This window comes from Cynoglossus semilaevis, chromosome 7 (assembly GCF_000523025.1).
Source record: "Cynoglossus semilaevis isolate Cse_v1.0 chromosome 7, Cse_v1.0, whole genome shotgun sequence".
NCBI lineage: Eukaryota > Metazoa > Chordata > Actinopteri > Pleuronectiformes > Cynoglossidae > Cynoglossus > Cynoglossus semilaevis.
The window spans coordinates 4,382,445-4,403,442 of NC_024313.1; the positions used below are offsets into that span (position 1 = coordinate 4,382,445).

At 39.4% G+C, this 20,998-nt stretch overlaps 2 protein-coding genes across 3 annotated transcripts in view; both read left to right on the forward strand.

Moving 5' to 3' along the window:
- Positions 1-9,582, forward strand: part of wdr26b (WD repeat domain 26b) — a 12,835-nt gene extending 3,253 nt beyond the window's left edge. The window contains exons 3-14 of the mRNA XM_008312885.3: positions 987-1,043; positions 2,057-2,193; positions 2,460-2,557; positions 3,122-3,278; positions 3,370-3,508; positions 3,812-3,952; positions 4,309-4,428; positions 4,848-4,993; positions 5,205-5,283; positions 5,366-5,495; positions 5,645-5,839; positions 6,011-9,582. Coding sequence (XP_008311107.1) covers positions 987-1,043; positions 2,057-2,193; positions 2,460-2,557; positions 3,122-3,278; positions 3,370-3,508; positions 3,812-3,952; positions 4,309-4,428; positions 4,848-4,993; positions 5,205-5,283; positions 5,366-5,495; positions 5,645-5,839; positions 6,011-6,036 — 1,425 coding nt within the window. The 3' untranslated portion in view covers positions 6,037-9,582. The remainder of the gene's footprint in view (positions 1-986; positions 1,044-2,056; positions 2,194-2,459; positions 2,558-3,121; positions 3,279-3,369; positions 3,509-3,811; positions 3,953-4,308; positions 4,429-4,847; positions 4,994-5,204; positions 5,284-5,365; positions 5,496-5,644; positions 5,840-6,010) is intronic.
- Positions 9,583-9,810: 228 nt separating this feature from the next.
- Positions 9,811-20,345, forward strand: fez2b (fasciculation and elongation protein zeta 2b). 2 transcript variants are annotated; one of them, XM_008312887.3, is made up of 10 exons: positions 9,811-10,480; positions 13,164-13,272; positions 13,416-13,532; positions 13,727-13,868; positions 14,407-14,534; positions 14,891-15,040; positions 15,307-15,387; positions 16,004-16,079; positions 16,159-16,224; positions 17,475-20,345. In XM_008312887.3, the coding sequence occupies exons 1-10, from the start codon at positions 10,173-10,175 to the stop codon at positions 17,489-17,491; spliced, it is 1,194 nt and encodes a 397-aa protein (XP_008311109.1). In that variant the 5' UTR covers positions 9,811-10,172; the 3' UTR covers positions 17,492-20,345. The 2 variants fall into 2 exon arrangements, with proteins under 2 accessions (XP_008311109.1, XP_008311111.1); XM_008312889.3 differs by lacking the exon at positions 15,307-15,387 and having other exon boundaries at positions 9,818-10,480.
- Positions 20,346-20,998: the final 653 nt, after the last annotated feature.

Genomic DNA, 20,998 nt, shown 5'->3' on the forward strand with positions numbered 1-20,998 from the left:
AAAAAATCCCCCATTTTAGGGAAACTGTTGTTTATGTTGCATTGTATCGCATACTACGCAGTCAAAAGTTTGAAATGCCCTATGGCAACACGTCAGGGAGGCCCCATCCATTGACACCTTTAAACAGCAACTGAAAATCCACCTATTCACCCTCGCCTACTCGTAGCAGCCCACCTCATGAAACCATTGGTTGGCACCTGCAGGCGACCTACAGAAGACTAGTCTCCTTACCCCCTAGAAAATGTTTTTTTCCCTCAGACCTGCCTGACGTTTTTTCTTCCTAGAGCCAATCCAGCAAAACTGTAAGGGAGTCCCGGGGGATTGTTTTGTATGTGGTGGGAAGCAGAAAAGAAAAATATGTTTCTTAGAAGTTGTTAGTTGGCCGAGAAGAAAAGATGGTTGGTCAAGCATATCAGCAACGGCTCTCTGTTACAGTGTTGTAAGTACACACAAATATATTAACAGATTGCAACACATTGTTGTCGAGTTGCTGTAATGGCTCTATTGTTTTTTAGCTTTAAAATTTGGGAACAGGTTTTTATGAAGCCGTGTGTTGTTGTAGTCATCAGTCGTTCTGTTCTTGCTTTGGAAAGTTTTACATTCCAGCAGTTCAGTACCGCCTGGTGAATCCTTTAGATTAATGAACACATGTCAGAACGGCAGGCTGGAGAATTAACTTCAGCCTTGAGGCAAACAGTGGAACATTTCATAGCAGGCACTTTAGTGTCCTCAAAAAACAAAGACAAAAAAGGGACATTGGTTTGACTTTTTGTTGTTATGTATTTCACCTCCTGAACAGTGTTCTGTTCTATGCAACAGTTTTACAGAAATGTATTGTTCAGGATTGATTTATCCAGTTTGTAGTAATCTTTATTTTTTTATGCAATTTAGGTATTCAGTTTTGTATGTATTTGAAAAACTGCTGAGCCAACCTGTTTCTCTCTCCCTGTCTGCCCCCTGAATCATTGTCCTTTTATTTGTTCCAGGCTGAGAACGATCTCAATGAGTTGCGAGCACTGATGCATTCTCCAAATGCTATTGTGGTAAGCTCTCTATGACCATACCTGGACTGAAAGCTGAGTCCGAAGCTACGTGTTGTTGTTGTTGTTCATTAAACTAAAGACTAAAATGTTTTGGGTGCTGCCTTAAAAATTGCACAATGGTGAATGACGTAACAAAATCATATACTTTTGTACTGTCTCTCTGTCAGTTAATTTTAAAAGATGCCATTTTCCACTGATCATTGTCAAAAAGACTTAAATTATAATGATGTCTTTTGGAAATTAAATACTTTAAATTCAAATGCATATGAAATCGCTAACGTTTTTGGAAAATGGTAATTCTGATGCAACAGTGACAGCTATCCTGGAAGTTAGCATCCATAAAATGTTTAACCCCCCTGAATTAAATAATGTTTCGTATTGACATCCACATATGTTTTCTTGTATTAAATATTTACATCCTGTATGCTGTAAACATTTTTGAGATTTGTTTTTTTAGGCAGAAACATGTGGTTAAAGTTCTTTGTGTTGGTTTTGCACAGAACTATGCCCTTACTATTTAATTTTTGTGGACTTAATATTTAAAATAATGGACAGATTAATTATCCTCTGCCAGGACTCCAACAGTTTATCAACTTTGGTTTCATAAATGCTCTCTTGGTGCCACAGCTGTCTGTTTTGCTGCATTAATTGGTTGATTTTGTGACTATACGGTATATGTTATGGGTAAAGCTATGGTTGCATCATTTGTCAGAGCTGTGACTCCCATCGTGTATCTACAACTATACACACACATAGACACACAAACTCTCCTGATGTGGCAACTGTCATTGTCAACCAGCAGAAACATTCCTCCTTGACACTGATGTGTAGTGTCTCTCAACATAACCTGATATGACACCATGCAAAGAGCTTTGAGTTCCGGTGGCGATGTGTTGCATAAAGACATGTTTCTTGTATTTTTTTTTAATTTATATTCACAACTTTTTACTAATCACAAGTAACACACCATTTTTTCAATTTTATTTAAGTCTTCTCTCTCTTATTTTGCTCAGCGTATGAAGTTCCTGTTACTTCAGCAGAAGTACCTGGAGTATCTAGAAGACGGTAAAGTTCTGGAGGCTCTTCAGGTGCTGCGTGGAGAGCTGACACCTCTCAAGTACAACACAGATCGCATCCACGTACTCAGCGGGTAATTTTTTGGGCTCAGTCATCTCTTAGCTAGTAGTCTTTAAATAGTTTACAGCTTGTAAACACGTCTGGCGAATATTTTTTTGTTCAATCAGAAGGATAAATGTGTCTAAACGTGTCCCTTCAGTTTTGAAGTAAACACTGTCTGACCTTGTCTGTGACCCTATGTTTTAATGTAATGACCAGAAAATATAATGTTACTGTATAGGCCCGATACTTTGCCTTATAATGTGTTGTTTTTTATGTCCTCCTGTTGTTTCCATGCAGATACCTAATGTGTAGTCACGCTGAGGATCTGAGGGCCAAAGCAGAATGGGAAGGCAAGGGAACAGCATCACGCTGCAGACTGCTGGATAAATTACAAAGTGAGGAGATGTGTTCCCATTCCACCTTGACACATGTAGAGTGAAATGAAACAGTGAAATGTCACACAGCTTCAGGAACAGAGGTCTTGTGTGTTGTCAATGGTCCCATTCAGAATCTTGTACCAACATCTGTTCTTAGTGATCTGACTGTATGCCAGCAGTGTTAAGCACAAATGTTGTCACCTGGAACTGAACAGCGTCCTGGCTGTGTCTCCTGTGGCCACGTTAAATTACATGTGGCTTTGCCCGCCTTTTAAACAAACACACAACACATTTTGTTTTGTTATTGAGAACAAAAAGATAAAGTTCCCCTGGTCTTTTCAGACTAGTTCAGTCTGTGTGTGTTTGTGTGAGTGACTGGTGCAGGGCAAGAGAAAAGATAATTGCAAATGAAGGAACTGTTTGTACTGCCAAAACCTGGAATCTTGGTATGTGTATTTTGTGACTTGCTCCAAGGACTTATTCAGTGCCGATCATCTGTGTCCAAACATCTTTGGATCACTCAGGACAAATGTTAGTTCCATGGCTGAGCCGAGTGATTGAGTCCCTCGTTTATGTTTGTAGCATACCTGCCTCCCTCTGTGATGCTCCCCCCACGACGGCTGCAGACACTGCTCCGGCAAGCGGTGGAGTTGCAAAGGGACCGATGTCTGTATCACAACACCAAGCTGGACAATAACCTGGACTCGGTGTCTCTCCTCGTCGACCACGTCTGCAGCAGGTCTGTCTTGCCCGTCTACTCGGATTGCTGCGTCTGATATTTGTCAAGCTGCCTCCTGACCAATGGTGTTGATTGTCATTTCTTGTCACAGGAAACAGTTCCCCTGTTATACTCAGCAGATTCTGACGGAGCACTGTAATGAGGTGTGGTTCTGCAAATTCTCAAACGATGGCACTAAACTAGCCACGGGTTCTAAAGACACTACAGTCTTAATCTGGCAAGTAGATCTGGTAAGTGCACAGAGTAGAGTGAGAGCATTTCCAGTACAAATATTGGTTTTCCTTTTTAGATTTAGAAGTAGCATAAATTAACTCTTCAAATGAAGCAGCTGACATTATTTTTTGTAATGTTTTTTCTCTGTTGGAGAAAGAAAATAGGCTTTATTATTTCAGACATGTTTTGTTTTCTTAATTTTCACTTTTTGAGCTTGTATGTGAAGTTTCACTGTCTGTGTTGCAGGGTGAATAAGAGGGCACCGCCTTCGGGAACAAGATTAATTTTAATATAATTATCTTAATCCTGTCTTTTTGTAGGAGAGCCACCAGTTGAAGCTGCTGCGAACCCTCGAAGGTCATGCGTTCGGAGTGGCTTACTTGGCCTGGAGTCCGGATGACACTTACCTGATCGCCTGTGGACCTGATGACTGTTCTGAGCTCTGGCTCTGGAATGTTCAGGTAACATCTATCCTTGTCTCTACATAGTGTCATCATTTTCATGCCGTGCCTCAGGAATGTCACTTCTTTTTTTATGTACACAATATAGAAGCAGATACACTATCAGTAAAGATAAGAATATCAATTTTATAGTTTTTTTATAGTCATTAAACAGGTTGAGGAGAAAAACATGCACCAAGCCCGTGTACTCACTGACCCTTTTCCTCTCCTCTTCTTCCATCCCTCCCATTCCCCTTTAATATCCTTGTCCTCACCCTTCCCCCACACTTACCTAATGTTTTTTTCTTGTTGTCTCCCTTCCCCCATTTTCTCTCTACTGCTTTTTCGCTGCCTACATCAATCTCTGTGTTAACCAGACGGGGGAGCTGAGGACCAAAATGTCTCAGTCCCATGAAGACAGTCTGACCACTGTGGCATGGAACCCTGATGGTAAACGTTTTGTCACAGGAGGACAGAGAGGGCAGTTTTATCAGTGCGTAAGTATAATCCATACTCTCTGCATTTTAGACAGCATAACTTTTTTATAACAGTATATTTTGTATTTTTTGCAAGTCACTATTATTAAGGGTACCCAACTATATAGGCATTGTATTTCATATGATGTGTTTAATTGATAAAATTATGATGTGATTATTTACTATGATATGTTTATGTGTTGGTCTTTGTCTACAGACACAAAACTGTTTAAAATTAGGACTAGGCCAACATTAAATTATCATGATGTTCAGGCAACACCTGCTCTGAAATAACACATTTCTCAATTTTTTTATATGGTTGAAAATATAAGATGTTCTACTTTGGTGTCGGACCAGATGCAGTCGATCATCTAGTGTGTACTGGTAAATGTTTTCATTCTCCTGTCAAGAACAATGACATTTGCCTTATTTGTTGTCAGGACCTTGATGGTAACCTGTTGGACTCCTGGGAAGGTGTGAGGGTGCAGTGCCTGTGGTGCCTGAGCGATGGCAGAACAGTGCTGGCATCGGACACCCATCAACGTATTCGGGGGTACAACTTTGAGGACCTTACCGACAGAAACATGTATGTTCCAACCAATGTTAAGTAGATACAAATGGGTATGTTTTTGAATCACAAAAATTTGAAAATTGAAATTTGGCATTACGACTTTACCTGTTCTGTGTAAATCTTGTAAGTCTCATATTAAACCATAAATATAGTTTGTCAGTGCAACAAAAATTTGATGCTTTGATGCTGGTGAATTCAACCAAGTTTTTTTTCCTGTGTTTCACAGAGTTCAGGAGGACCACCCTGTCATGTCTTTTACTGTTTCAAAGAATGGAAGATTAGCTTTGTTAAATGTAGCAACTCAGGTAAACTTTACAACAGTAGACTGACTGATTAGTTTGTCAACTATTAGAACATTTTGTTTATAAGTACATTTACTTTATATAGGGAGTACACCTGTGGGACCTTCAGGACCGGGTGCTAGTGAGGAAATACCAAGGTGTGACCCAGGGCTTCTACACCATCCACTCCTGCTTTGGAGGACACAATGAAGACTTTATTGCCAGTGGCAGTGAAGGTAGATTATATACTGTCATAAAAATATAAATTACTATTTAAGCTTTTTTTTTAGATGAAATGTTTACAACTTGAGAATAGATACTGTTGTTGGTAGTTATACAGCCTAAATGGATTTAAATTTAGTTTTCTTTCACGTCCACACCACAGACCACAAAGTGTACATCTGGCACCGACGCGGTGAGCTTCCCATTGCTGAGCTAACAGGCCACACACGCACAGTTAACTGTGTGAGCTGGAACCCAGCCATCCCGGGACTCATGGCTTCAGCGTCAGACGATGGCACTGTGCGTGTCTGGGGTCCTGCGCCCTTCCTTGAATCACAAGAAGTGGATGGACTTAATGGTAATTTCCTGCTCAGTTTTCTGTTGGTGCAGTAAAAGCGCTCTACCTGAAATCTATCGATATGTATTTGATTTTTCTTGATGATAAAAATAATAATGCTAATTTTTCAATAACAAGTGTGGATATATGTGATGAATTTTTCTGGTGCACTGTATTTGTTCCCATCCACAGAGAACAGCAGCAACATGGACAGTTGATGGTCAGTCATGGAGCTATTGACATCTCTGTTTGAAAACAATCCAAGAACCCTGCAGTAAAATGAAAAACACCGAGATGGCAAATAAAATTTCAACAAGGTCAAGAATCACAAACAGATGCCACCAATTCAAAAGATAAAACAAAAGTCACAAAAACTCATCTCCTGACTGGCCTAGACACAGTGGCAGAGGTGACGGTGGACACTGAAAAATTAAAGTCCACATCCTGGTCCTGCTCTCCACCCAGGCCTGGAAAACCATACAATGCCCGGTGGCATGTGGCTGTTTATCGTGAGCTGTAACAGGTTGTCCTCCTCCTTCAACTGATCCCTGTCCCCATCGATCTTGGCGCGTGGTCAGAAGTCAAACCAGATACTCCCGGAGTTTTCCTGGAAGACCACAGTCCACCTTAAGCTTGGAGCACAAGAAGTCCCTGTGATACCACGAGACTGACACAGCAGACGGGCTGTCTACTTGTTGGACTACATTTATGTCTGCCTGTTCTGTCGCTCACATTACCTGTTAATTGTCTCCATACACATGGGTGGGGTGTTTTGGGGGAGAATGATGCGATTGGGGTAAAGCAACAATTATTTTATTTTTTTTGTTCTTTTCTTTTTATTCTTGCTATTTTGTTTGCATTCAATATGTTGGACAAAAGCCAAAAGATGCACCATAAACATGCTGTCCAATCAGCTGACAGAACACAAACACATGGTTATGCTACACATTGGAAATTTTTTTTATCATCGTCATAGCATTTATTTTCATTTAAGAGGTGAACCTTAGCTCAAGTAGTGTCCTTGCAAAACGTCTTTGTGACGATTTTGGATTCTGTTTGACAGCATAAGAAAAAAAAAACAAAGTTGTTTTTATTTAACTTCTAACAAGGACAGTTGCTGTCAAGTTTTTCTAACTGACCACCCTTCCACCCAGAGACCCCCCTGTCTCTCTCTGTTGAGCTAACTACCGCACAATTTCATTACATCTGCCTAAGAAGAGATCGACAGAGAAATCCACTGGTCACATATCTGCTGTAAGGAGGTCAAATGGTATCAGAGAGGTGGACTGTCCACCAACAGGACAAACTATGACCTTTTTCAAAAGTCAAGCTTTTATTGCAGAAAGATTCTGATCAGATGGCAGGCCGGTGACTGCTGTTTCTCCTCTGTGTGTGTGTGTGTACGTATGTGTGTGCATTTGAGAGAGAGAGAGAGAGTATGACTGAAAGAAATTATGCATACACACATTGTGCAAGTTGACATTTTTGAGTGCAGGTTTAATTGGCTTGTGTTTTTGTACGTGTGTCAAAGTCACACCAGCAGAAAATACTTCCCTCTCCCAGATGCTCAAAATCCCACAATGAAATTGTAAAGATGATTTTAAATCAATTCTAAGTTATCCAAAGCCCCATAATGACCTCTCTCTGTGGAACAAAGATATCTTAAGAGCCATTTTGTAAAAAAACAAACAGAAAATACAACTTTTTTTAATCTGGGGCTTTGATTTTTACAGTAGTTTTTTTTCTCCTTTTCACCTATCAAATTGCACTGATGAACTGGCATTAATTATATTTGTAGGGGAAGATAAAAGGAAATTTAGGAGAGCATTTTGGACTAGACATGTCGGATAAAAAGCTATAGAGTTGTGTTAATAGCAAAGTGTCATTTCATACACAGAGATATGGTTTGTGTGTTCAGGACGAAGAGTTTAGCATGGCCCTAGACAGATGAGGCACCAATAATCAGAAACAGTCTTTGAGCCCTCAGTGTTGGGGAATGTTGTTGCAATCTAAAAAAACACAAAAACTGCCTTCCTGTTTATACAGTTGCACACAGAACCTTCAGTATCTATAGTGATGCCCCTCCCTCCACCCAACTGCACTTTGAGGGGTCATTTTTGCTCTCTTGCACCTACTGCAATGGCATGAATCTCTGAGGTTTCAAACCAGCCTCCTTGGTTGCCACACGCTGTTCCCTTTGGCAAAAAAAAGGCTGCATTGGCATAGACTTAAAACCATAATGGGAAAGCTAATGCTAAAGGAACCAAGCCTCTCTATGCATCCAGTAGCAGCGACTGATCATCCTGACCTGAGGTCGTAAAAGTTTGAATCTTCGTGCTTATAAACCATCAACAGCAGTGTCATCTCAAGGGTATCACTCTTGGATCTTTGAGAGAATTTAGCATTCATTCCCTTTAGCCAAGTTATTCAGTGGTCAGTGCACCATTCAAAGCTTTCTTCCTCCCCTTTTCAGGGTATGTAATGACTATTTGCTACAGACTGATATACAGTGAACATGTTTGAAAACAGTGCTTTTCTGTCTGTTTTTATTGAACTTTTTTGTTACTTTTTTGTTCACATTATATCAATTTTGGTTGACCTCTATCCCTGTATGATCATATTAAAATATAACCAGTAACTTGGACTCCTCACTTTCATTTATAACCTTCAAAGTCTTTTTTTCAAAACTTTCTTTTATATATTATTTTCTTAGTGTTAAGTTTACTTTTATTCACCACTGTTTTTGCAAATGAATATGCACAGTAACACCCATGACAATAGAAATGAAGAGTCTTTTTAGAAAGTGTGTTACCTATTGTTAAATCAGGTTTGAACTATCCACCCCTCGCCTTTAAACAGTTTCCTTCTTGTGAAAATCTCCTTTATTGCATGTCTGTGTGATTGAACACAATCTTTCTCTCTTGGTGTGCCATTGTTGACTCACAGTTGTCACATCTCTGACACGTACTGAAGCCAAATCAGTTGAGGCACAATGTGTGGCAATCTCTGATCTCCAGTCTGTAAACTTCAGCTCCTGAACCACGGAAAGGACTTCTTTTCCATATCTATGTTATTTACCAAGACTTGAAGGAAAACACTCATCTAAAGAACCAAAACAAAAGCTTTGGTGATATCCATCATTGACCTGCTGGCAAATACTGTGTTTGTATGCAATCTGGTGTTTTTTTCTGTTCTTTCACCTGAGTTTACCAAGGAGATACTGATTTAAATGTCTTGCTTCTCTCTGAGCTGAAGGTGGTGGCTGTGGGTTGGGCTGGGTGGGGTTTTTCTAAGGGCTTGCTGTAGCATCTCTAAGTTCCATGAGCTTGGGTGGGTAGTGGTGATGTGTGGGTTTGCGTTCCGTGTGTTATTTACAAAAGTGATTGTACTGTTTTGTATTGTTGTGTAGGAAAACTGTTATGTATGCATATTTTCAATAAAGCATTCAGGGTTTTTAAAAAAATTAAATAGTCCATAAAAGTATGACGGGGCAAGAGATGATTAAGTGGTCCCATCAGATCTCAAGAAAACTCCCATCTTACTAAAATGACGGGTCAGCAGATCCAGATTGTTGTGAAGACGTTCTCTCTGTCTTGAGCGCAGCATGTGTTGAGGTGAACCTGTGTCAAACTTTGCTTTGTTATCAGTCGTAGTCCAAAATGTCTTTAAAGCAATGTCCCCGGCCAGACCAGCTGAGATGAGGCAAACTGCAATGCCAAAATTAGAGATGAATAATTGCCAATAAAGTGATATTCTTTTAAGTATGCCTTGTTGTTGGCTATACATTTCTATTAAAAAGCATGGTGTGATTAGAAAAGAAAATATAAGCCGTTACAAAATAAATAAAAATGCCATACACTTTTAATAAATATTTTTTATATATTTGCTTTTTACAGTATTTCTAAACACCTCTGATTGTGTTCTTTATTCATTTATGTTTTCTCCTAGAAATACGCCATACTGAGGTATTAAGAGCAAAGCTGCAAAACAACTAAACTGCGCTATCTGGTGGCACGTGGCAAAATTAAACATGACATCAATTTGTGTGTCAATGTGCCACCACTCCTCTCTTAGCACTGTGGTTTTCTCTTGGTTAATCGATAAGACATGAAAATAAAAAATGTGGTTCATATTTTTATGTTTTAGTTTCAATTAATTTCAAACAATATAACCCTAATCGCTATGTGAACTGTGCTTCACTGTATCTAGAAGGGGCGGGCGCTTGTAGTGACGCCATTGCCACACTTCCTTCTGTCCCTCCTCCCACCGTGTAGCCAAGGTTCCTCAGCCCAAACCAAAGCGCACTCCCTTGGGGTCCACCTGGCCGTTGTTTACGCTGCTCTGGGTGACAGTCATGGCGGCTCCTTTGGCTCACTTCGATGAGGACTGGCAGGACTTTAACGAATTTAAGCCCTCCTCTGAGTCGGCCGATCAGCTGGACCAGCTTAACTCGAACGTGGGCGAGTCGTCCTCGGGCCTAGATGACTTCTCGGACCTGGACAACAGCTTCTCCGGGGAGATATGTAGCTTCAAGTCGATGGAGGACCTGGTCCACGATTTCGATGAGAAGCTGACAGTGTGTTTTCGAAACTACAACACTGCCACAGAAAACATCGCCCCTATCAAACCGATCTCTGAGGAAAGTTGCCTTAAAGACGATGAGTAAGTGTTACTTACTATGTAAAACATGTTTACAATAACTTTCAGCTAGCTCAGTTAGCCCCGGTAGCTTCAGTGAGCTAAAATACTCTTGATATTAGACAGTACACATCTCCAAAGTGTTCAATCTCATTTCCCCTTTGGCTTGAACATGTAGGTCTCAATTGGATGTGCAATGAGGCTCAGCGAGAACATTGTGCAAACAAGAGTGTTCTAAATCTGAAAACGATGTTATTTTTCATGCTATCTGAATGTTATCCCCCTTCCTTCACAAATTTTATTGAGACAGTCTTTTTCTACCTGTTAAATAAGCTGCTTATCTATAAAGATGACATTTGAGACATTGTGTTTGCAAGTTTGCATCTTTTCAAATGTAACTCTACGTGAAATGGATCCACAGCAGGAGTTGCTGCTCTTCCCCCTTTCCGGTTAAAACCATTTCTGGTTTTCCGACAGACTGGAAGGTTACAAATTCTCTGTTTATGTGTGTTCATGTTTATGTTCCACATCAAGCATGCCCGGGCTGTGGCAGCTGATGGAATAGATGAGGGTAATTTGTCAATTCCACATTAGTTAAAATGCACAACCTGCCCTGGTCATATGCAGCAATCAGAAGTGTCAATGTCATTGGTAAACTTTAAACAGTATTTTGTTAATGTTGTGTGGGAAATGGTAGTCTTTCATAAGCTACGTGACAAAATGTTAAATAATTTGAAAGTTTTGTTTTGAACAATTGTATTTGCATTTTTGCCCCTGCGTGACAGTAAACAGAGTAGACTGCAGTTTGTTTCCTTTGTCAGAGTAGTTGTGCTATCTGTGTCTTTCATGTCACATCAACAACATACACAGTCGTGGTCAAAGGTCCTGTTTGCTGTTCATAGACGTGTAAGTAGCACAAATACAAATATAGGCTGAATGCTATGACCACACAGGCAGGTCGTGTGTGTAAATAAAATTAATTCATAGCATTGATATATGGTATCTGTGCATACCCCCTATATTATCACACATATATTTTAATCTTTCTTTAATGGCTGTAATTGGTTGGAGACTCTGACCTAACTTTTTCATTTTGTGATGTAACCGGAGCAACAGACACAGTTTTAAAAGTAGAGGCAATTTCGTAGTAGCAGTACTCCTCAGTACTCCTCAGTACTCCTCAGTACATGGTAGAGTCAGTGGAGTGACTGGACAGAGTCCCAGTAAAGAGCAGAGCCAGACTCTGTCAGGATCTTTCCTGGATGGCTGTGCAGACTGCTCTTTATACGACGACGTGCTTCGGTGCTTAACTAGCTCTGTAGAAAGACCAAGGCAAGGATGAAGAACCAAGGAGCAGAGTGTGTGTGTGTGTGTGTGTTTTTGATAGGTTCACGTTGTACATGTGAACTGCCTCAGTCTAAATGTTTTCAAGCATGTAATTTAGACAAATGAGACATGGCTACACTAAGACAACAAATTGGTTCCTTGACATTTCTGGATTGGTCGTTTGCTTTTAAAATGTTCTCAGAGAACATGAAGTTTTCCTTGGCACACACACACACACACGTCTGAGACGGTGTCATGACTAGAGGCAAAAGAGACTGTTCCTGCCAGATTTTGCCCCATATAAAACAAGCCAAAAGCCCCCTGTGCTCCAAGCTTCAGGGAGAAACGTGAGTTACATAAATATTTGTGTGTGTGTGTGTGTGTGTGTGTGTGTGTGTGTGTGTTTGCAGCGATATAAAGCTGTTCTGACACATGGGTTCACAGCATCCTATCTTACTCTTAGGGCCATGGAACCAAATATAGTGCCCCATATGTGCACTCGAATTTTTTGCTGTTTCTGTTTGTTATTGTAAAATGTGTTTGCCAAAGTATAAAAAAACTGTAGGTTATGTTTACATTGACATTTCTGTACCTTTCCCACTTTATTTAACCTGACAGTATGACTGCTTACTCACGTCGTCATTTCTGTTTCACTTAAATTCAAACCCAGAGTACAACACATTCACACCGATGACGGCTGATTTTTATCATCAACCGTGTACAAAGCTGTGTTTTCATTGCAAAGATCACGAAATGTTTTGTTACTAAATAAGAACCACCCAAAGCTGCTCCCTGCTGCAGTGGCTGCAACTGTGGATTCATCCCTTATTGGATGCAAGAAGAGTTTACCTTGAATGCATCCAACTTGGGTTTTAAAAATAATGTAATGTCCAACAAGGTGACCAGTTGACACTTATGAGGGCAGTGTTAGTGTATCAAATACATATTTAAGATTGTAAAAATATAATATTTAACAGACATGCTTACAGGATTTGAACTGAATAATTCAGAGTTTGTTAAATGACTTTTATAGCAGTCTGTTAAATCAGTATACATTTATTTCAAATAGGTCTTAAACAAGCCTTGAGCCTCATGGTTTCAATTCCAGACATGACTCAAACTTTCTCAGGAAAGATGTGATTAGAGGGTGGGAGGATTTGTCAGTGGATCCAGGCGACAGTTCTGAGCTGCAGCAGACAGGACACAGTGAAGTGGTGTGGGTGTAAGGCTGTGATGCTGTGTCACCACAAAAGGAAAAGGAAACTATTTTTATACACGGAGCTGCCGAAGCTACCCGACCTATGTGAATAAAAACTGTAGTTTATTTAAGTTTATTCATGAATCCTAATTAAAACCTCAATACCTCATTTTTGCTCCTCAGAGTTTGGAATGCCTTGACGGATAACTATGGCAATGTGATGCCAGTGGACTGGAAGACATCGCACACGCGCTCACTGCACTTGCCTGTCCTGAACCTAACTGACCATGAGGTGCTTCAGCCACACTTACACAGACACATGCAATGGCGGTGGTTTTTGGTGTTCCTCAGTCCTGCAAACAATGTTGTTTGAGTAACAAGCAAAATGTATAATATAAGCAAATAATTTCCCTCCTTCATCATTTATCTGGGCAGAAGTTGGATAACCAGTCTTTAGATCTGTCAGATGACGAGGAGCTGAGGGAGCAGATGGACATGCACGCAATCATTGTCTCCTGCATCAATGACGAGCCGATTTTCACAGCTGAACAGGTTAAAATGAACATAAACAAATGTCGTATTTTGAACATATTTTGAACGTATTCTGACAACCACAACACAGGCTACTGGGCAGTTTTGAAAATAAGTTTAAAACTTTATCAGAATCAGAATAAGTATTTTGATCCCCTGGGGAAAATGCTGTTGCATTACAGACAAACTGATTGGAATTTTTTTTTGTTATGCAGGTAATTGAGGAGATTGAAGAGATGATGCAGGAGTCTCCAGACCCAGATGACGATGAGAGTCCTTCTCAGTCTGACCTGTCTATGCTCTCACAAGACCTCAATGCTTTGAAACGCTCTGCTTCAAACACCAGCTATGAGGACCGTAAGTGAGCAGTTCTCTCTTTTTTTTCTCTCTTCTTCATCTCAGTGCACAAGGAAACAACCCTATGCATGTGATACAACTGTTATATAATGCGTATCAAATCCAAACAGACATTGGTTGTGTCCTCACTCTGAGTTATATAATCTACCACAGCATACACTACCTTTGGATTAGGCATCTTTTTTAATCCCAGTGGTGTGGGCGTTATTTGCACCCAGTTTGCCTTCAGACCTTAGTTAATATCACAGATATTTGTCTTGGCTGCTGTTTTTAATTTACACAAATAATATTCACAATATCAATAATGAACCATTTTCTGTAAGGACAACATGTTAAATGCTACAATGAGTAAACCATTGAATTGTGACTTGATGGGTGGACGCAACTCAGTGCCAAACCATGGTATGAGGGAGCAATTTACTGACACCTCCTGTATTCCCTTAGGCAAAAAAAATGTTAAAAAAATGTCCTAATTTAAGGACACACACTTTTTTCTTTACTAGATTTCAGTAATGTTTCTCTGTCCACCACTCCACAGGGCTGCGTCAGCTGTCTGTGTCTGAACTGACTGAGACTCTGGAGGAGGTAGAAACAGCCATTCGTCAGTACAGTGAAGAGTTAATCCAGGCTCTGGCTCTGCGAGATGAACTGGATTATGAAAAGGAGGTATTTGAATCTTTGTCACGTCAGAGTTTCTATAAAAACAAAACCAGGACTAAAGTGAAGTCAGTTATTAGTCATATTATTTTAAAATAAATCTGTACATTCAGCCTCTGTTGCACATCCTAATTTTAAAAATAGCGATGGAAGGTGTGTGCCAATTGAACATCTGTTGTGCAGTGAGAACAGACTGCGGTGCTGCAGGCCAGTGAAAGATGCCTTGGCATCTTCATTCTTATTGTACTCTTTTTTGTAATATCTCTGTTACAGTTTATGTTTTTACTAAATTACCACTAAATTAAAAATCCTTTTGGCAAGTTATAAAATATGTGTGCAGTAAAAACATTTCTGCATTAAAACAGGTAAAAAACAGCTTCATTTCCCTGCTAATCGACGTGCAGAACAGACAGAAAGAGCACCGTGAGCTGCTGCGCAAGAAGAAGAAATTCAGGAGCACGACTACAACCGCACCCAACGGCCAGAGGACAACCAGCACACACATACCAGGCACTGTGAGTCATTCTGCAGAGAAAACTGGAAGGCACGGGGGAAAAATATGACACATGTGCACTGACAGCATGAGGATACAGATAACAAAGAAGGACAAGTCATTTTGTGTGTAGAGCCTCACATGTGTAGCTCAGCATGATGCTTCAGATGGCACGAGAAAGTTGTGTTTATTTACTGTGGGTCTCAGTGTTTTCCCCCTTCTATCTTCTAAGGTCTTGTGTACAAATACTTCTTCATCTTTTTCTCTTCTTCCTCTCACTCCTTTTAGCTCCTCACTTTAGAAGGACTCTCCAGTGTCATTCAAAATGGTCTCCGTCAAACTATCAGCAACACGGGCGGGGACAAACAGGTGCCCCTGCTCTTAATATGCCACCACCATAAACCAAAGTCATTTTTGACTTTTATTTTCCTTCTGTTTTTTTATTTTTTTTTTATTTTCCATCTTGTGTTTTTTCAGGGTTTTCTTTTCCTTTTTTCCATGTTTAGTTTCTTTTGCCACAAGAACTGCAGCTGGATTCCTCTTTTTGGTTTTTCTCCACTTCATTTGAAATATTTTATTAATCCCCATTGAACCTTGATTTCAGCACAGCATGGCACGTCACATTTTTTTTGTTTTTACACCTCAGTGTCATGTGTTCCTTTGTTCTAACCCACATGTACTTTTTCCTCACTAAGGCTGATTCACTTGTTATTTATTTGGGGGTTGTTTGACTCTAACTGAAACCAGCTTGCACTTACGTGCAAAACTGCTATCACTTACAATGTTTTGTACGACTACAGTGACACTGGAAACAACAGAGGCATATTTTATAACAGTGTTGCAGGAGGTGATTGACTTACAGGTCCAGGAGTATGATACAAATATCTTAGAAGTCACTATATCTTAAACTTTTGCAAATAAGTCTTCATTTATATTTTAGAAAGTTTAAAATTCACAACATGCTTTTTTGATGTTTTCCATTCAGTACCTGACCACAGTTATTCCTTATGAGAAGAAAGCAGTCTCCCCGTCAGTAGAAGACCTTCAGATCCTCACAAAGAGTAAGTGTATACTGCACATTTCAACAAAATCAGACATGGGCTCTGAAGACGCCCCTTATGTTTCTTTCTTCCCTGTCAGTCCTCCATGCCATGAGGGATGACAGCGAGAAAGTACCCGCTCTACTCACAGATTACATTCTTAAAGGTAAAAACTCATTCATACTGTAACCACAGAAGGCTGCATTTGGCCACTGCAGTCAAAGTTCGGTCAGTCATACTGTAGTTGGTGCAGTGTTTTTACAGTAAAACTAATGCAACAGATTGAAGGGTGTGTGCCACACACAGCATACATCTGATTGTCGCTTGCACCTGACATTCAGGCTCTCTGCCCTCTCTTCTTGAAAGTGCAGTTAACTCTGTGTCTAAAAAAAGAAGCACTGGACACAAATGTCAATCTCTTCTGACCATGTGACTTCCCTCTCTCTCGTCTGTGCTGCCTTGTTCTGTCTGTAGCTCTGGTTTGAGAGCAGTGGAAACTGAGGTTTGTGAGGCACTGATGTATTAACAGAGATCCATCACATTTAGACTGCAGCATAGATGGTATATAAGAAATGGACGCAGACTTTGGGTTGCAAATCAAAATCCTGCTTCATAAAATGTTCACTCATGTATGAAATACTTGTGACGTCGCATTATGTCCTTTACACTAGGAAGACCTTAAGAACCAGTACCAGGCTGCAAGGCTTGTACCTGTAGTGTGTGGTTTGGTTCCATGTGGTGTATATTGTATATTGGTTTCATGCAGCTGATTAGAATTTGAATCAGTGGAGTATGAGAAACACTCAGGGTGTTTTTGTTTTGCTCTGATGAACAACTGATTTGCACTATAAGAAAAAATGCGTGTATACTTCATAGACACATAATTGTTCCATGGCAAAATATTAATGTTCTTGTCACTGCATTTGCTGAGCATTTAATTTTAAATGTTTTTTTTTAATGGAATTATTCCATGTATGTCCATGTCCAAAGATGAAATTATATAAAAAAATGTGTGGCCCGTCGATCATTGTCTTTTCATGTACTACAAGACTGCTTTGCACCAGGTTGTCCCTGTACTTTTACTGCATGGGTAAAGTTGAAGCTTTCAGCCCAGACTTTGGTCTTAGAAGCAGGTGGCTGTGTCCTTTTCTTGAATACCATCTCTGGTCTTCACCCAATGAGGCTTTCTTTCATCGCTGTCTTTCTCTTGTTAGATGCTCAACTTTCTGCTAAAGTAGCAGCAGCTTCTCTCTTATTCACTCTGTGCTTCGGCTTCTGTTCTGCAGCTCACTACCATTCAAACATACTTTTTGCTTCTCACCTCAGTCTGTGCTAGTTGCTCTTACAATAATAACAGTTGGAAAACAGTTTTGACTGAACAACACTGAATAATCTCATCTGTTTTTGTCTCTGCAGTTTTATGTCCCACGTAAACCCAACTCCATTGCCTCAAGTTTCCTGGACCCCTTAATGGACCATCATCGCAGGGTTCTGGTAATCTTGAGGAAAAAAACTAGAAAATGGATACATTTCCAACGCCTGCTCCGAATTTTCCAGAACATAGACTTTTTTCCTTGTGGCATTTTTCTAAGCTGTGCCACTGTGATTCTTAGGGTTTTAACCTTAGATATAAATCATCGTCTGTAGAGATATTTTAATTACAACATTTTAACTTTTTATTGCCTGAATTTTAGAACCCTCCAAGTCATTGTTGCATGATGGCTTGTTTGTTGCCAGTCATCAGTATTACTCTGCACACCTCACCTCCTGATTCACCTGTGGCTGAGGAAATGCATCCATTCTATCATACTGTGAAACTTCATCACGTATTGTGTGAGGGAAAAAGAAACGCATCTGCGTCGTGTGTAGGTGTAATTTTCCTGTTTGGAAAAGAACTGTTGGCTTTATAGTGTTGATCAAATGATTGCGTATACTCTTTGAGATTAAGATCAAATCTTTTTAATTTAAACTTTTGGCCCAGCTGTTTTTGCATGTTCACTTAAACATTAGACTTCATTTTAGCTGTTATTTGAATGGCATATTTTGTATGGAATTCAGTGGAATTGCACAGTTTTGGGAATATTATACTTTTTTAAAAAAACAAAAGGGAAGTGTTGCATAAACTGGATGAACAAACAAGAAATGCTTATGTATGATGGATGGATGATGAATGTTTTTTGAATTGCATTATAGACTTGTTAGTCACCACCTTGGTCTAACATTATTTTTGTAAAGATGTTCATTGACCTTTGTGCTCTAAAATGTGACATCCCCACTTCCTATAGGTTGGACTATAGGGTGCTACAGTTCTCCATCTGTTAACATTTTAAATGTTGTGTGATTATTGTAGGAGCACTTTAGTCTATCAGTGATCTGGTCATGCAGTAGTTGAATATGTGTACTTTGGTGTCAATCCCTCTTCATTGTATTGTGTTGGATTCAGTTTAGAAACTTCAGCAAATGTGCGTTAAATCTATTATCAAATAATTGCTGCCTGATTCATGGACTACCAGGGAAAAAATATTGTTGTTTTTTTTTTTACATTTTTTTGGCTTAATTCCCCATTTTTGGAAAGGACCCACCCCTTGACATTCGGTTTAATTATAAGATCTAAATGTCCTCTGTAGATAGCAAAACATATTCAGGTTTATGAATGTCCCACACAGAGGACAAAAATAACTTCTGGTAGTCAGGAAGATGTGGTTTCAAAATGAACACTGTATTTTACTGCACTGCCACTAGATTTTGTATTATTAAGCTAAACATCCACCAGGTAGAGCCATTGACTATATACGCGGTGTTTGGCCACTATTCGTTAAAGGAAAAAATCAGCAGTTTAAACACAGCACTGTTGATCTCATAGTCTTGTCGACAAACTTAAACTGCAGAGGAACTGTCAAATTTTATTTTCACAATTAATTGGCTCTCAGAATATCATTACAAGGCTTGTGCAGCAAGACCAGTTTCTTGATCAGTAATTGTAATAAGAGTGGTGAAAAGCCATCGCTTAAGGTGATGTTAAAACATTGCAGTACTTTCTATATTTATCATGTTTACACATCATGTACATAGTAACTGAAAGTACCTCAAAGAAAATGCTTTGTTGTTACAACACTTGTAAGGGTATTTTGATAGTTAGATAATGTCAGACCAAGTGGCTTTTTCTCAGTATACAACCACCTGAAAATATAACTTTGTGGTGGAAACTGCCAGGTTTCTGTTTGAAAACATGCAGGACTTTTATTATATTTCATCTGTAAATTTAGGATTTAGGTATAACATCAGTACGATAGACTTTAAAACCAAACTCTCTGATTTTTATACCCCATTACAAACATCAGCTCACATTTAAATAAGAAGCTACTACACTTTTAATAAATGCACATTTTCAGACCAGCCTAGTTCTGCTCTCAGGTACAGACCATCCATGTTTAAGGTCTAGTCTTAAATGGTACCATGTTTTACAGTATAGACAGCTAAAGCTTTAGTTCTTCATCTTGTTTTTTTTGTTTGTTTTAAATCACTACACATTTTTTTTCTTTTTCACATTGTTAAAAACCTGGACATGGAGATGGACTGCAGTTTCAGTCATTGTAATTCATAGGAGGGAAAAATGGGATCGGAAAAGGAAAAAAAAAACTTTTGCAGACCTCAGAGGAGGATCGCACAAAGGTTTGTTTAAATTTGAGGGCAAAGAATGAGATCAGCTCTGATTTAATTTTTTATACACGTACTCCCACCAGCTTTGAAAACAGCTACAAACTAGCATGTGCATGCACTTTACTACTGCACACACATTTTTAAAATACATGTTCTCATTTTTTTTTTAATCACTAAAAATTGCTACCTGCATTGGAAATCCAGAGATCCTTATAAAATAAAAATGCATTTTAATTAAACAGAACTAAAAATGATAACACAAGCTGTGTAAATTTAATGTTTTGAAAAGTAAAATGTCAGAGATCACAGCAGGATCTCTTCCCTTTTTATCAGATGTCAGTGTAACTAAAGCCTACAGATTTATATTTATATAAAGAACAAGCAACAAAAGAGGAGGCTGCTTTGTAAATGCCTAAAATCTTTTTGTACTTTTAACTAGTTACTTATTGTTTTAAATGCATTACAATTCCCCAGACTGGGGTTTTTATGTTTACAGTCACTTGTGGTACTGCAGTACATTAATTTATTGTGTAAATGTCAATTTTGTAACCATGTTATTGACTATTGTGGTACAAGTACCCTCACAGCATTGTGATTCATTTCAAATAAATTAATCTGCAAAGACTATGATGTAGGTTGGACTGTTCATTAACTGTGTTTGTCCCAACCTGCCGTCCTCTGTCTCTGACCTCTAACCTCTTCAGTATTATAAACTTTCCTCGTCAGGTTTTTTTGTGGTGATTCCAGTCTCTGTTATCAGACACATGCCTTCTCTTCAGCTGTCTCTGACCGTGCTGTTTCTGTTGGAGATGCAGTGAAACTTCTGACCGGGTCAGTTTCAGAGACAAAGAAACCTGGTGGTTCCCACCTCTGTCCCTTTAGTTCAAAAGTCATCCTGGGTTCACAGGTTAGTGTCGGTGAATATGGTGTGTTCTTTACTCACGGTGCTGAAACCTTTGACTGTGATGACAAATTCTTCATCTTCCATGAACTGTGAACTTTTTTTTGACTTGGCTCAAACATGAGTTACAGTTCCAGTTCCAGTTTTAATATACAGATAATAGCAGCAAAGGTGGAGGCAGGAGTATGAAGGGGGTCCTGGATCCAGTACAGCATCCATGGGGTTCAGGAGGGGAGGAAGCACAGAGACTCCTCGGGCCAACATGTAATAGAGATGTACCAGCCGAGCACAGTGGTCCTTCAGTGTGGAGCCGATTCAACGTCACTATTAAAGGTATGAAAGGAAATGGATTTATGGTAAGGCATGTTTTGGGTCATTT

Coding starts and splice junctions, on each gene's coding strand:
- fez2b (XM_008312887.3), top strand. CDS start 10,173: ATGGCGGCTCCTTTGGCTCACTTCGATGAGGACTGGCAGGACTTTAAC. Junction 13,533..13,726: donor CGATTTTCACAGCTGAACAG/GTTAAAATGAAC, acceptor TTTGTTATGCAG/GTAATTGAGGAGATTGAAGA. Junction 14,535..14,890: donor AACTGGATTATGAAAAGGAG/GTATTTGAATCT, acceptor GCATTAAAACAG/GTAAAAAACAGCTTCATTTC.